Source organism: Venturia canescens, chromosome 1, assembly GCF_019457755.1.
Source record: "Venturia canescens isolate UGA chromosome 1, ASM1945775v1, whole genome shotgun sequence".
Lineage (NCBI taxonomy): Eukaryota > Metazoa > Arthropoda > Insecta > Hymenoptera > Ichneumonidae > Venturia > Venturia canescens.
The window spans coordinates 17,139,867-17,156,523 of record NC_057421.1 but is presented as its reverse complement, the minus strand read 5'-3'; the positions used below and the strand labels follow the sequence as shown (position 1 = coordinate 17,156,523).

Sequence of the window (16,657 nt, the reverse complement as noted above, 5' to 3'; positions counted from 1 at the left end):
CCGGGGACGTAACAACAGGACCAAAACTCTTCAACGACGCTTGCGAGGTCAATTTGGCGTCTCAGAAAATCCATCCCGATTCTTTTAGGATGTTACTCAAAAGGGTTTTTCCAAGACATACAATTGACCATAGAACTTCATAATGCCCTCGTGGTCCCAGCATTGAAGCGCCGTGCTTAATTATGGATACAAAAAAATTGTGAAATTTCAACTTTTTACTGTTTTGGATAAATGAAATATGCTTAGACGAGTGCGACTGCCTTCAAATATTTCTTTATTATGTTCCAATGAAAATATAGTTTTAAGTATAATCGCAGAGATAATAAAAGTCAAGTGCAGTTTGTTTTCATAAATTCTTCGAAAAAGTAAAAAAAATTGACAGATAAGTGTCTTTCGTATTTGAAATGTGCTGTAAAAGAATGGATGCGCTGAATTGGAAGTGCAGAAAATACAGTTAGTATGTCTGCTTGTAATTTTTCAATTCACCTCTTGTCCGTTTCACCTGTTAATAAGAATAGGAACGAAAAGAAGTCGTCGTGTCGATAATAATATCGAGGAGAACGATTAGTTACTTGTTCTTCTTCATTCGACGAAATTATTTCACACATTAATGCTTCTCAATGTATACTCGCTCTTACGACTTTTTACCAATAGTCATTTAGTTGTTTATATAGTGTGATAATGCAAGCCAAAAATATTTTGTAACATTAGTTATTGAATCGCATCAGAGATTTGAAAAAAATCTGTTTCAAGTTGAAAAAACATTGTTGCAAAAGGAATTTTTGAGTGACTGAATCTCGAAGGAACAAGTTTGCTACCTTTGGTAGATACTAAAAAAATATTTTGAACTTCGATCGAACCCTGTTTTACGGTATTTAATTGCTGTTAAGTTGCTATTAAGTTTAGAGGGACAAAATCTCTAGGAGCTCCAAACATTCGGAAACGTTGTCTGCCATAAAACGATGGTGATACATCGAGCGAATTCTAGAATCCCATAGATGTGAGATTCTAGTTTTTTGAAAGTTTACATTTTACAACTATCGTGAAAGTCAAAGTGCATTCAGTTTTCCCAGTGTGTCTGGCTCTCATTAATTATTGGTCCTGATAATGTCGAGTCGAGACCGAAAAATTTATTACTTTTATAAATAACTCTTCCCTGTAATATTAATATTGAAAATTGTATGTACAATAGGAATTCGAGAATCAGGGAATTAACGACTCCTAACATTTTTGCATGGTGCCCAAATCGACATATGGAAAACAATTGTAACGTAACAAAATATAAATGTAATAAAATGCTCCATTAACAATGCATCAAATTTAAACGATTAAAAATTTGGTCGGCTCCAGCCAGTTCAGTAAAACAAAAATTGGAATTAACGCTATACTGAAGGTCGCTTCATGGCATTCTGGAAAAACAGCATCATCACGCGACTATTTCATAAAAAAAACTTCTGAAAAAATATTCATGGTAATGAAATTTGAAAAATATCGAAATAATCGTTTACTTTTACAGAAAATAGGAAAATTGACTGAAAAAAACAAAAAATTATCGTAGCTTGTCTAGAGATATTGCCCCCCCCCCCCCCCCCCCCATCCTTCCCCTAAAGTTATACAGCAATGAGAAACTCCGGATGAACCTAATTCGTGGTTCACCACATTCGGCATTTTTTTTCAAATTATTGTTTCAATCAACGGAAGCAGCGATTGTACTTATATTTATATCTTCGAACTCTCGGTTCTGCGCTTGCTGAATTATCGTCAGCTGATCTTTGTTTTTTCCTACTATTCTTACAGCCGGACGGGAAGGATTATTTTTCGTGGTGCTTTTTCATAAGATACAGTCTGAAAGATCATCTTATTCATTGGAATAAATTATTTGTCCCACACTTTTTTCATTATACATGGTTTCATGATCATAGCTAACAGTTCTTGTAAATAGACATCCGTTCTTTATGGAATATAATCGTAATAAAATAAACGTTTTTATTCAACTCTTTTTTCTTACGTACCCCTGTAACTTCCGTACCCCTTACAAATGTGGGAGATTTCACGGATTTTTTTTTATTATTATTGAAGCATAAATGGTATTGAAATACCTTCCACCCTCCACATTGACACTGCTTTGTATATAGAGAGAAATAAAGAAGGAATCGTGGGATTTAAACCAAGTTTAAAAAGGTCGAATTGACAATCACGTTTGATCAATTGAAATCTGTCTGACTCCCAGAGAAAATGAAAATCCAATTATTTTTTCATAAATGTGTCTCATAAGTATTGGATGCATCCTCCGAATTTGGAGGTACCAACAGTTGTCAAAGGTATAACAGTATCGTCGGTACAGTAGGGATCAACTTATCACTTGATCAATTTGCCCTAAATAATCTGCCGGTAAATTAATGAAACGTTTTTTTGAACCAAGTTTTCCAAAAAGTGCTTCGTAAAAACTCCAGTCGAAGAAATAAACGAAAATGATTTTTCGATTTGACATCTCGCGTACTAGCCAAAAGTATGTAAATGTTTATGGATGAGAAATCACCTGAATCATCCATAATTCACTCTCATCCCATAACAATTCATCCCCATAACGAGCAACCAATGCCCAGCATTGTTTTCCACAATTTCATACAATTAAGTCCAACCGTTTTTACGTTCGAATAGAGATAAACCATTATTTACTACAATTCCATCACAATATCATTCATTTTTTGTTGTAAAGCTGTGTATGAGTTTTGTCTTCTCTTTTAGTCTTGTGATATAGGACTGGCAAAAGGAAAAGCACCATACCATCTCCTGACAATAGCATCCAAATCTGATAGAAATCTCTCTTCAACATTTTATATCAGAACTTTGTTGTCTCCATCCCATTTTTTGTTTCTGCTACCTACGTTATTCCACTACATCCTGGATATTAGTCTAAGAGTTTGATTTTTCTTCGTCCATCTTTTGATTTGAAGATAATCGTAGTCTATCGATTTGTTTCTCTTCTTCTCCGACTCAGTGGAACAATAAACATAAGAGGATATTCTTATATCTTAATTATAGTAATAATCGTCATGACGATACTACAATTGTTCAGACTTGGACGATTGAGACCATGTTTGGACTCTTGTAATACCCAGAATTTATCGTTCAAATTGGAACCTATTAATCTCGATATCCTCAGATCCACAGCACTAAATTTTTGTTGAGATTTCTTTCGAATACTCCAATTATGTATTACTTCTATTCTGCTATTAACATCTCCTCATTAATACGTATATTCATCTATATATATATATTAAAATATATATATTTATATTCCACCATATTTAACGACATCATGGAACGTTGCATAGAATAGATAATCTCGTGTCTATTACAGTATCAACATTGCTTATGTATCTGATGTGTTAGGTACTAATTTTTCTAATTTCAACAGCTTCTAAGGTGCGAATAAAATGGTATACAGTTTATCGTCAACATTGTTCGATTCATCAATCGTTTAGGGTTGTTCAATGTAATTATTCCAGAACATTTTTGTTACTGGTAACTGTTTGATCGAATCGCGATTTTTTATGTATGTACCTATAATACGGTAGGTAAATATAGAGAGGAGCATTACATGAATTACTTGTGAGTTCCCTTGTCGTGACAAACAATATGCACGAGACGCAAATTTTTGACGGTAAATAAGTTATCGTAGAGACTTATAACATCTTCGTCATTTATAATTTCCTGCTCGGAGACCTTCAGTAACTGTGGCACGAGAGTTCTGGATCTCTCGATTCTGGAATGGAATCATTTGGAAAAAAAATTATTCGATTAGCATTTTAGAAATGACGTGAAACATCGTACTCACTGATATGCGAGTTTACTTGTTTTAAGTTTGCCTTATACACACTTGCAGCGGGCGAAAAAAACGTGATTTTCTTGATTTTTTTTTCGACAAGAAAATAAATGTTTATTGGAAAATTGTGAACGACGTTCATTAGTACATACGTTCATGTACTTGTACAATTTTTTTCATCAAAAGATTTCTCAAAATGGCGCAACTCCAGCTGCATTCCAGTAGCACCTTTTTTTAAGCATCAGTCGCGGTGGACATGAAAACTAAAAAAACTATTAATCCGATCCCTACCAAATTTATACCATTTATTTATTATAGTAATAGCTTGGGCCTGGACGTGGGATTTGTAAAAATTTTGATTTACAAAAAGTGTCGACAGTTTTAACAAAAAATTCATTTGTTGAGGTGCTAAATTCTCGGTTTTTTGTTACAATTTTTTTTCAACAAAATACGAAATTCTTCGTCCAAGCCCAAGCTATTATTATAATAAATAAGCGGTATGGATTGGGTATGGATCCGATCAATAGTTTTTTAGTAATCGTGTCCACCGCAAAGGTATTGTCCGCACCGGGCGATCGGTTGAAATACCCGCAGCTACGAATCTAATGCTCCGATCTTTATGAAATTTGTTGAGAATGTTCTTCAGACATTGTACTTGAAGAATATCTAATAAAAAAAATTTTCGATTTTTTTCGCTCATCATAAGTGTATATAAGGCTTTAAACTTTAGCCACTGACGACAAATCTTTGATGGAACAAATTACCGAATAACGAAGGAAACAATTGACTTACGAAAAATATCCAAACAGTCATGAATCACAAACATCATATTATTTTGAAAAGATACTCACTTGTGGTCAAGATTCCAAGTTGAAAAGATCACTAATTCTTCATGTGATCTATACGGATTGATTTGGTGTCTCTCACCATACGAGCAACGTTCAAGATTCCACATACCCTCGCACCTGAATTCGCCATTGGCATCGCAAAGAGAAACTTGTTCTTCCTTGCTACGCGTGACTAGCTTAAAAGGACATGTCGCTTTTTCCGTTCTGTTGGCAGTGGGTTTCCTGCCCGTTGATTCCCCAGAATCTGAAAGTCGTGTGATTCTTCGAGCGTCAGTTTCATCTTCAACTGTAGCTGTAGTATCTTCGAATGTCGGTTCGTTCACTGCCTCAGTTTCGGTCTCCTCATCATCCTCATAATAGCCCAACTTGCATGGGCAATGTTCGTAACAATCGTTTTCTCGATTGCCAATTCGATCGACCTCGTCTTCACAGTTTGCTTGAGAACTACAGCTTCGATCGAAATAATAACCGAAGTAATGGTCTTTTCGGAGCTGCATCTTGAAGTATTCGATCACGTGATGAAGGCGAAGTCGCGCTTGACGGTTGTTCGTCCACGTTTCCGACTCTTTTATCTGCTCAATCGTCTTGTACAAATAATTCCGTATTCTATCCTGACATCTTCGATGCAAGTATGCCTCCTGGAAGTGTTACAGAAAATTGTAAATATTAACAGCTTTTCCACGCATCAGCTAACTCTACAGAGTCTTCGTACTGCGTGGCCTATGACAAGTGAGCTCGTTCAATTACTCTTTACAATTGTCCAGACCTTGGTAGTGACATTGGTCTCCAGACCGCGAAACCACTCCGGATGTTCATCCCTGTTGTTGTACAGGGTTTTGGTGTCGTCGCGATTGAGCACGCCGTGGATAACAGCAACCTTTCGTTTAAGGTTCTCTGTAAGGAACTTGGCAGCCTTATCGCCAACCGTGAGGAAATCAATGTTTACTCGCCTCAGGGTTTCGTAGAGTAGATCAGCGTCTGTGAAACGAGAGCGTTAGCAATCCTGTATCAACACTACCGCATGGATCGTAATGCCGATCATGAATCTTCGTTATTCTCATAAATATGTGTTGAATTTGAAAGGAAAATAAAGGAAAGCGCAAGAATGAGTTGCCGCATGGGGAATACACAAGAGAATATATTCGTAGGTGGTGAACCCTCCTCAGGGAAATCGATTCGAGGTCGAGGGTCAAGCGCGAGTGTGGCGAGCGTGCGCACGGGTAAATTGTAAAATCCACCTGTATTTTCCCCTGTCAACTAGGAATGCTCCCCCCGGTTCTCTCTTTCTTTTGTTCTCGTGATTTTTTCATGGCCTGCGACGATTCGGTTAGTTTTCAGCTCGATCGAGCAAACGATTTTGAAAAATTATTCGCACGATATCTCCGATAAAACTTTTTCTCCCCTTTGCTGGAGCCTGCCTCTTGTCCTTGTCCTTCTACGCCTCTTCTAGACTTCTTTTTCCACCCTCTTTATCGAAAAAATCGGAAAAAACTCTTTCTACGATTAATACAGTGCGGCGGAAGAACCGTTTGGAAAGTGATATTCAATGAGGCTTTCCGAGACCTCGAGATTATCGTCTCGCTTGTTAGCCGGGATATTATTTTCTCTCGTGAGCGACCACCGTTCGATAGATTTTCAATAAACTCGACGTCACAGGAAACCACAGAAATAAAAATTCGACGATTTGTGCTTTTATAACGGTGGAAATAACACTGTCATGCGTGGGAGCAGAAACACTTATTTTCCGGGGGAAAGAATTTCCAATAAATTTGAATACAGTTGTGAATTGATGCAGATGATTTATGACAGCTGCTGGACAAAATTCACGCTCACCGGAAAGCATTTGTTCACCGGGTCGCTGAAGAACCAGAGTCGTCTGAGGCTCGAGGGTGTGAAAATAATCCTCGTCGATGAGAGCTCCATCGAGAAGGAAAATGTTTATTTCCGCAAGGTCGTTCGTAACCTGCAACGATAAAATAGCGAAGCAGATTGAGTGCACCTATAATCAGGGATTTTCATTCATCTTCGTCCTTCAATATTTCAAGCGAATCTCAACAGGTTTCAATCCCATGTTATTTCTGATGAGACGCATTCGAAAAGTTGAATAAAAATTCATTTTCTGCCGGGATAAACTTTCTTCAGACACAAAATAGCTTCCATCGTTTTCAACATTTTTATTGGGCTCTATTTTTTTCGAATAAACCATTTTTCATTCAGTACTATAAAACTATCAATTTATACGAAAAATCGTGGAAATTTGAGTGAAAAACATTTATAGGTACATCAAGAACTCTCATGACCTTGAACTACCTTGCAGAAAATCAAAACGACGAAAAATCCGATCGTAAAGTCGGATGATAGTCTGATCTCTCCACAGCTACCGGCATGAGTTTGATCTCCTTTGTAAGTCCACGGATATAAATGTTTACAAAACATATTGGAGCTGCTGGCGATAAGGTTCTTGAAGCAGATACGAAGGAATGAGTAGAATAGCGAAAGGATTATGAGGCAACAAAAAACAGGATGAAAAGCAAAAGGGAAATGGATAGAAAAAAATGGAGCAGGTCAGAAGAACGCCGGGAAGCTGAGATTCAGATCTAGGCCTTGACCTCGTAAAATCTAAGGGCCGTGACACTGACTGCCGTGGGAAACCACCCACACCTACACCATGTAACCGGAGTATGAGATATTCCTGTCGCTTTACTCTCTTGTCCCTGGCCTGGCCTGCTGCCGGCGGTTCGATAAAGCAACGAAGGTCGGTCCATCCAGACCTCTCTCCAGTCAATGTTGGCTCTTTTTCTCTCTCTCTCTCTCTCCCTCCCTCCCCCTCTCTCACTTGCTCTTTCTTCCTCTCCGCGATTCACTGAGTCTATCTGAAAAATCGAACGCGTCTGGCGGATCGGGAAGAAGGTGACGAGCTCGCAAGGCAAAAAAGTCAAAATGCACCAACACTCCTGATGCTGCAGCCATGCGAACCCAAGCTCTGTTTCCGAGATGGAAAATTTACCCTTCCAACAAAGCGGGGATCCGAAAATTTAAAATTGATTGAAATTTCAAGCGTTTTTTTCAATGAAAACTTTTTTTTTAAGTCTTCCAATGACGAGATTACTGAAAAATTTTGATTTTTTGTCGATATTTTGACGCATTCAAATTCTCCATTGGAGTACTATTCTAAATTCAGTATTTCTCCGAACTACCCTTTTGTAAATATTCCAGAAGCCCGTGTTACGAAACACTTGTGTACACTTTCCAATGATTGCATGTGTACTTCGTGCGTACGCGCAGTAGAACGGCCAACTGTAAGTAATCAACGCCGAACGAAGTATGTGAACTTTAGGAGAATCGAGTTACGATTTAAATCATTCGGCAAGCTGTAATGAAAGGTCACTGGCGACACAAAACATTTTGTGAATTTGATGAAATATGCCAACGCGAGATCAATTATGAGTATTTCGTGTATTGTTTTTCCATATGTTAACAATTCTTTTTTCCAATCAGGTGTATGGACGCTTTAAACTGAAAATAACTCGTTTCATAGATTGAGACGACAGGAATGAGCTTTTTTTCGAGTTTCTCCAGTGTATTATTTTTATTATTCAAATATCATTTTTGCATGGTTTTGTCTAGATTTATTTTGTTGATCGCGACAGAGTTCTCTGGAATTTTTTATATTTAGGTATAAGCGCTTTTTTCTTATTTGATAAATGAATTCGAATAGTGATCATGATGAATATACACAACGTCTCTAATGATAAAATACACAATATTTGAGAATTTTTAAAAATCAATTTGCACTTACGTTTAACTTTGTGCATGCCTTTCTTTTCAACTCCTGGAGACTTCGACACGCAACACCAAATTTCCGGGTACGATTTATATCAGTCACTTTGAAGCCTCGGAGCTACAAGCAAAAATAGTGCAACGACGTATATTTGATGCAGCTTCGAGCTATTTGCATGGCCGATATTTTGTCCTTAGTTACTCAATCACCCTGTCACGACCAGCGTTTTCTTTCTATTTCTATATTAACTTTTCATTAAAATATATTTCAAGGCACAAAACAAATGTGAATTCATATTTCTTTCAATATAATTTAAGGGGGGTCCTGCTTTAAAAAGTCAGAAATCGATTGTTTTTCGGAATGTTTTTGGATAGACGGAAATAACTCACCATAGCGAACTTTTCGATATAGTTTCAAGGATATTTCAAGAGTACAAAAACGTTTTTTTAATGGGAGAATTATTAATTTGTGCATGGCTTATGCACAAAGTTTGATTACTAAAGTTTCTCAGCTGCGTACAATGTGGAGATTGTAATTATTGTCTGTAACAAAAATTTCAAATCCTTTTTTCATTTTCATCTATATTCCTTCCATATGGATCTATAAAAACCCAAAAAAATTACGAAATTTTGTATTTTTAGTGAGTTCGAAAAAAAAACGCTTCTAAAGAAGAATAATAGCATTTTAACGTGACGCAAACATCGAATTTCGCAATTTTTTCGGGTTTTTATAGCTTCGTATGGAAGAAAAATACATGAAAATGAAAAAAGAATTTGAAACTTTTGTTGCAGACAATAATTACAATCGCCACATTGTACACAGCTGAGAAATTTAGACAATCAGATTTTGAGCATAAACCATGTACAAATTAGTATTTCTTACATTAAAAAAATGTTTTTCTACTTTTGAAATATCCTTAAAACTATACCGAAAAGTTTGCTATCGTGAGTTATTTCTGTCTATTCTGAGAATATTCCCGAGAACAATCAATTTTTTTGACTTTCTAAAGCAGAACCCCTTAACTAGGCAGCGTTTATTCACGTGTTTTCCGTATTGTAAGATAAAAAACATTGTTTTCGGATCGAGCTCAGTTTTAATTATGAAATTATTGGGAAGTATCTTGAAACATATTTTCGGAAAATTATTCGCAGACATAGTGGGAATGACGTATTGCGATATGAAGATGGAAACGAACCGGAAGGTAATTCATTTCCCAAAACACTTCACTTCTAGTGTATAGAACTTTCAAACATTCTCGAGCTCACCGAACTATCATATATGTTGGTGAATTCCAGTCAAATAAATCAAATATCTCTCATAACTCGTATTAACACTTCACAGATCGAAGAGTTTTGCCATAATAATAATTTCGTTACCTCATGTTTCGTCGGAGCCTCGGTCAATTTCCTGAAGCAATTAGCTAGAAGCGAAGACATATTTCCGAGGTTTCCAAGCCTCGCTAATGTCTTCTGAAATCTCCGAAATGTTCAAATACAGCAGAAATGTCCTCGTGTCTACGATAATTAGACGAGAAAAATTGGATCAATACGACAAGGCTCTCACGAATCTCATGAATACACAATATCATCAGAACCATGTTAATGCGTTCGTAATTTAATGCAAATCACTCGATTATCCTACTTTGAAAAAATTGAAATAAGTCTTACACTTCCAGTGGGACTGCACTTCAAAAATTTTCGAACGTATCTAGTAGCAAACATTTCCTTATCACTGGAATCATTTTACATGATTTCATGAAATAGAAATGACTTTTTTGTTAAGCCTCCTAATACGGTTGTTCCAATCGACGTTGTCGTTTTGAATCGGCGACTCGTACTTACTCCAATAATCGTTTAATTCAAATCTCTGATACGAGTGTATTTTGAGTGTAGCACAACTCCCCTGTCTTATCATTGACTTGAACAATCTCTTTTGAATAAAAAAGAAATAATAAAGAAGCAAAGCGATACAAGAGACATGTGAAAGTTTTTAAATTTTCATACACCCGCGCGACTTTATAGGCGATGAAAAACCGGAGAAAATAAAGTGACGACACGAGGACGGTGATAATGTCACGCTCGCACTAAACATAAACTTGACGCACCGTCGTCTGCACGCACGCGGCCGTGACTCCTTCGTAAGAGTCGAATGCTAATTGGCCTATTATATACGGATGTCCGAAAAGCCCCGAACGGTTCCCGCGATAATATAAAAACAGTGCGATGCGCTCGGCCGATACGAAACTTCTTTGATTGCAGAAAAAACAGGGTGCAATACAGAATGAAAATAAATGATCAACGCTATTTTCTCGTCCACCGCTGTCTACGGACCTCCACAAGGGAATGCGTGTATTCGATGATGCAGCGCCACACTCTGCCACAGCGGCACTACCGACTTGGCGATAACACAGCTGGAAGGAGAATTCCCGTTCTCTCGTTCCTGTCTCATTCTATAGTCTGTATAGTAATAACAATTATATGCTGTGTTCAATCCGTGTCGTACGTAACGTGGGACCGGTGCTTGAGATATTCGTCGAGAGATGTCAGTGCTGCTGCAACATCGGTGCGAGATATTTGGAGAGTGGAAAAGAAACAACTTATCGACCGAGTTTACTTCGTAATAAAAAAACGAGAGATTTAGTATTTTCAGTTATTGTAAGATTGGTTAACTTACCTAATTGTTGGGGCTTTCATTTTCCTGGTGGAGATTTTTCATCGTATGGTTGAGACTTGGAACTGAAAGTTGACGATTAACTCAGCGGTTATCACGAGATCGTGACGAAACTATGGTGACAACCAATATCGCAATCAGATTTATTGACATTCGAGTTGATTTTCCAAAGTGAATGTAGCAATAATAATACGTCAAAAGTTTTAATGTTTGTTTTGACTATAAATTATAATGATTGTAAATAATTCAGTGGATTTAAAATCTTCCTATAACTACGATGTTTTTTGTTTAATCCAGGCATGAATTGTGCTGCAGTAGTAGAAAATTTCGATAATTAAAAATTCTTAGAGTCACGTCGTCTTCATGAAATGACTATTGAAAAAATGAGCGCCGAGTCTTGTCATTGTCACTCTTGTTGTTTTGATTTATTACCAACGACAGTTAATTGTCTAATTGGTACGTTACATTCGCATTAAAATTGTCGCTGTTTCTATGATTCAAACGTGTCTCGATTCATCGGTTCTCTAGCATGTGTGCAACTTGACGTATAACATTATTAAAAACTGCAACAGGTTCGGGATTTTCCTATGGATGACACATACACATTGAATTTTTCTCCGAGCACACGTTCTCGATACTCGCGTTGATCGATCCATGGAATATTTCTACAACCTTCCAGACAAAAGGAAGTTTTAGCTTGGAAGACAAAATTCTAAGCATTTTGTGAATACGTTCGAAAACTACTCTGTTATATGTAGAGAATAAAGAAAAAGGTTCACCATGAAATTTGGAAGATACAGTAGAAATTTTGTGGTCAAAAGTTGTTGCGCCATATCCTTAATATCACAATAAGCTTCACAGAATCGTCCATTGCGATAATGAAATCGGTGCATAGAGCTAACACCACAAAGCGTGTGTATGTTTTCCATCTCTTCGTAATTAAATCCCGAATAATTGCTTATAGCATTCTGACGATATTGCAGAACAATGGTGTTGTTACAAATTCTAGGCAGCGCGAGATTCCGCAATCTGAATTGTGAGGTATTACTCTTGTTTTTTTCCCCGTTGTTTACGTTCTGAATTTTGAAAACCTTTATCTACGATATTACTGTGGATACAAAAATATCCGCTATAATAATACAGCAGTCGAAAAAGGACAGCGTGTCACGAACGAGTACAAGAAAGTTTGAAAAAGTGCAGCAGGAGAGAAAGAGTTTATATCTTGAATAAAATATTTTGTAGCACAATTCATGAGCAGGTTGATTTATCAGAAAAATATTTCTCTATGAAAGGAAAGTAACAATGATAACAGCAATAATAATATGTCGAGAGGACAAGCCAATTTTTCACTCAACAGTTCAAGGTTCCCAATTTCAAATTTTAATAACTCGGACAACGCGACGATGAAAAGGGGACAGTAATTTTCTCGGCGATGAATATTTACTCGCGGTATTCTCTCCGTGACGAGCACACAATATACAGATACCCTTCACTCATCCGTTCTATTTACTGGCACAGTTTCCAGACACGAGGATTTTTTCACTTGGTCCTCTTTCCATGCGTCCATCACATTTTTTCAAATCCTTGAAAGTTGATAGGATTCTTTCGGGAGAATATTGTATGAAAAACCAAGCATAAAAATAAACAAAATAATAACGAGTATGATAAAAATCGAATTCGCTCTTCGTATCACCGACGTCATCGATGTTCAGAACCAGAAATTCCGCTGCATTTTCTCATAAGCTCCACGCTACACGAGACGTTTTTCTTCTTTTACTTCGGCCAGCACGCTTCAGGCTTTAAAAGAATGAATATTCAAGCCCAAAGATATTTCGTGTTTTCGATTGTCACTGCACAAAACACGAAAATAGATTAATTCGGATAAGAAACATTTAGCACACCATTCATCTTGTACAAAGTTCAATCATGGCCAAGTGCATGATCCTCGAAACGGATCAATATTGTCTGCCATTCTCTGGTATGATACGATTACGTTTTTTGCCACTTGTCAACAAATGAATACAGATTGAGAAATCCCGTGTGACCATTTTATTTTTTTTTTTATTTTTTTTTTTTGTTTTTGTTTGTGTTTTTTAGTGACTAACAAAGCAAATTTGGTTAACAGGGTACGTTCCGTGATCAAACAAATTATGGCTCAGGAGGAATTTAAATTGAGCAGTTTTTTTCAGATACAAAAAGCATGAATGGAGTTTCATTGATTGCTTTTTATGGTAACTACCCTAAAGCATGCTAATCCCAAATTTACCACAATCTCCTCATTCGCAGTTCAATGCACCAATCGATCATATTGGATGCTCCTCTCCAAAATGAACTACAAATAAATTTTTTCAAGTTTTTCGATTCTTTACATATTTCAGGATAATTCGGTGAGGAAAAAGTGGTTTCGCTAAGTAAACAATCTTCTACAACAAAGAAACGATCAAGCATTGGGATAAACCTATACACGGTGAATTCGTTAGGTATTGGTATGGTGTTAAATTATTTTTCAAAAAAACCCAATGAAAACAAGCTCGCTCAGAAACTTGCATTCAATCCTGCAAATCTGATACTCTTTTTATCGTTCCAATTCAATAAAACATGCTCGGTTATAAATCCTCTAAAACTACGTTTAACAGTCAATCTCGTTAAGTTTAGTGCCCATTCGAATAGCGTGCATGATAATAAAAATATTATCGATAAATTATTCAACACTTTTTCTTGGATACCACTCAACATGATATTTGGTGTAGTGTTGGTGGTGTAGGTATAGTCAAAACGTCAGCAGATAGATACCCTCGTATATCTCATTCGAAGTGAATGGATCTCGAAAAATTTCGACAAATTTTAGTAGTGCATCGTATCTGCTATTTTAATCCTTTGGTTTCAATCCTATTTAAGAAGGAACAACAATACCTTTAGTATTTTTTTTTTTACATATTTTCCATAAAATTCCGGATTCTTTCGTTGTTCATTGAATCACGATCCAGATTGGATATAAAAAAATTGCATGACCGACGTGCGAGAAAGCAAATTGAAAATAGACACCTGTCTATTTTGTCATGTCGCAACGACGGAAAAGTCGTTTTGGGAAATACACGCTGTTGGCACTCCCAGTGCCTGGCAATCGTCACGGACGCATTTTTTACTATAATTCCGAGTCATCGTGGACAGCATTGTTCCCAGTCAGAATTTTTGAACGAAATATCGTCTGCATTTAAGAAGATTGAAAAAACTATAAGTCCCAAATCTTGGAGAGCTCCCTCAAACGTGAATTTCGTTAATGTTGTGAAATGAAGTTCGAATTATTATGCCAAAGTATCATGCTACTTCTCCATCATAACCATTATCATGTTTTCATTTACAAATAATTTATCAAGTCATACATCGCGCAGTAACGTCTAGCAAAATGCGGTCACCGACTCCCTCGTGCCTGGATTCAACACTCGCGCGATAGTGCCTTGAAACGAGGACCTTGGAACAATATAATGCAAAATAAATGAGATCGACATAAATAATGCAAGTAAATGCACTCTGGTTCCGTCGATATCCGAATGCCCATAACCCACGACATTTGGCACGCATGCGTTCAATATACAACTCGTCATTCGTTGGTTAAACTCCTTCATCACGTTGAGAAAGTGTCAATGAACTAATACACGAAAAGAAGTCTCGAAGACAGACAATGATATGACGTAACGATTTTTCATTACGTTCCACGAAATGTCATTAACGAAGCCCAAATTATTACGGTCAAATCGTATTGGAGATTATTCGACTGAGTGCAATTTCGTAGTAAAATTATTAGTGATTCCCTTCGGTGGACTTTTTGGATCAATCAATTATCAAATGGTCGTAGTGACTTTATTCCTCGCCCCCTCTCATTATAAATAACTTTTCGACGTCGCTATTCTTCACGACCTCTGCTGGTAAATATTGTTATTATCAGGTCAAAATCCACTTTTCAGTAAGTCAGAAAAAATAAATGAAAATCAAGCGAGGCGATGGCAGTGTGTTTTGCTACAATTTTTTCCTGTTTCTTTTTAACATGGCCCAGAATAGTCATTTAATTGGGGAGTTAATTGAGAAAAATAACTGGTGGGAAATGCACTTCAACATCATAATTCTGACGTAAAACTATTGTACTTCGACGTACGAGCCAACATTTTTTCTCCCATATGTAAAGTTACGAAGAACCCTTATGAAGAAAAATCCACGAAATCGGCATTCATGTTCATTCATGTTCGGAGCAATTTTTATCAACAATCTCAAGAGAAAGAAGAAAACTACTGAAGATTGCGGTCAATTCTACAATAAATATTTGATTTTTCGAGGAATTAAATGAGCGGCTCACGTAACACTTTCGGTACGTTTTCAGGTTGAAGTAATGTTGTCCTTCTCGCTGGTGCGAGGAAAAGAAACGCATTTTAATTGTGCAAAATCTCGGTTATTCAAATAAATTGTGATTAACGCAAATGAAAAATCAATTAAATTCACTGACCTGAGGGTAATAAGAGTTAGAAAATTCACCAAATCCTGTGCACAAATACTCGAGAATTACACTGATAAGTCACGCATATTTTATCAAGGTACTAGTTTAATTACAGAGAGAATATAACACAAAAAGAATTTCTAATATATCAAGCGGCTGCATTTCATTTTAACCTTTGCCATCACGATAAGGACACAACAAGCACGCTGCTTTTTCCACTCTCCCCGAGAGCTGACTGCACATAGTTGTAAGCATGATATTTTGACGTATCCTCTCGGGTAGGACGAGTAGCGATTTCTAAAAAAAGTATTTCATTTTTTGACTGTCCTTACTATCTTTCAATTATATTTTGAGTTTCACTGATTTCCTGAAAGCGATGAAAACCAAGTGTAAAAACAAAACTCTTTTTGTGAAATTGATCAACAGCTTGTGAAACCATAGTTCTAAGTAAATTCTTCAATTTCTAGAAATCCATTGAAACTCCTATTAGAGGTGTTATGCATTGGCATGCATGCTGGCGTTTCGCAATGTCCACTTAACCCTGAAAGGTTCTTAGAAATTATTTTTCACTTCGATCCGTTACAGCGTGATAACCAAAACGTCCCCACTAGTTTCCTTCGTGCGTATCATTTGTATAGTTTGCAATGAGAAAAAACTATCTGGCTCCCAACGACTTGTGGCGATTCGCAAGTTAGATCGTTGACACGCGTCAGTAACCGTCGGGATAATATGAAAGCAAAAAATAATGGGTGAATGGAAGTTCGAAAGGACGTACCTTGACATCGACGATTCGTAGTTCTTCGTTCATCGTACACGCGAAGAGCTTGAAGTATCACGGAGCCATGGTGCAACACGCACGCCCTTAATCCATTACGTTTTTGCGTCTGTTACAGCTCAATTTATTGTGACGCGTCAATACAAGATACGACAAGGAAATAGAAGTGTTTTTTATCTAGTAGAAAAAACGCAGAGATGCTGGTCAGACGAGGGGCAGACGGAGGGGCGGGGGAGAGGAGGAGGAAGGAAGGAAGGGGTTATCA

At 37.0% G+C, this 16,657-nt stretch overlaps 1 protein-coding gene across 3 annotated transcripts; it reads right to left on the bottom strand.

Moving 5' to 3' along the window:
* Window positions 1-1,839: 1,839 nt before the first annotated feature.
* On the bottom strand, window positions 1,840-16,525 carry Drep4 (DNA fragmentation factor-related protein 4). 3 transcript variants are annotated; one of them, XM_043421862.1, is made up of 9 exons: window positions 16,393-16,525; window positions 11,132-12,978; window positions 10,126-11,009; window positions 9,835-9,972; window positions 8,477-8,578; window positions 6,511-6,640; window positions 5,444-5,655; window positions 4,681-5,315; window positions 1,840-3,769 (listed from the first exon to the last, which is right to left on the bottom strand). In XM_043421862.1, the coding sequence occupies exons 4-9, from the start codon at window positions 9,892-9,894 to the stop codon at window positions 3,610-3,612; spliced, it is 1,299 nt and encodes a 432-aa protein (XP_043277797.1). In that variant the 5' UTR covers window positions 9,895-9,972; window positions 10,126-11,009; window positions 11,132-12,978; window positions 16,393-16,525; the 3' UTR covers window positions 1,840-3,609. The 3 variants fall into 3 exon arrangements, with proteins under 3 accessions (XP_043277797.1, XP_043277801.1, XP_043277791.1); XM_043421866.1 differs by lacking the exon at window positions 16,393-16,525 and having other exon boundaries at window positions 10,126-10,189; window positions 10,300-11,009; window positions 11,132-13,762; XM_043421856.1 differs by lacking the exon at window positions 16,393-16,525 and having other exon boundaries at window positions 10,126-11,006; window positions 11,132-13,762.
* Between the last annotated feature and the right edge of the window lie 132 nt (window positions 16,526-16,657).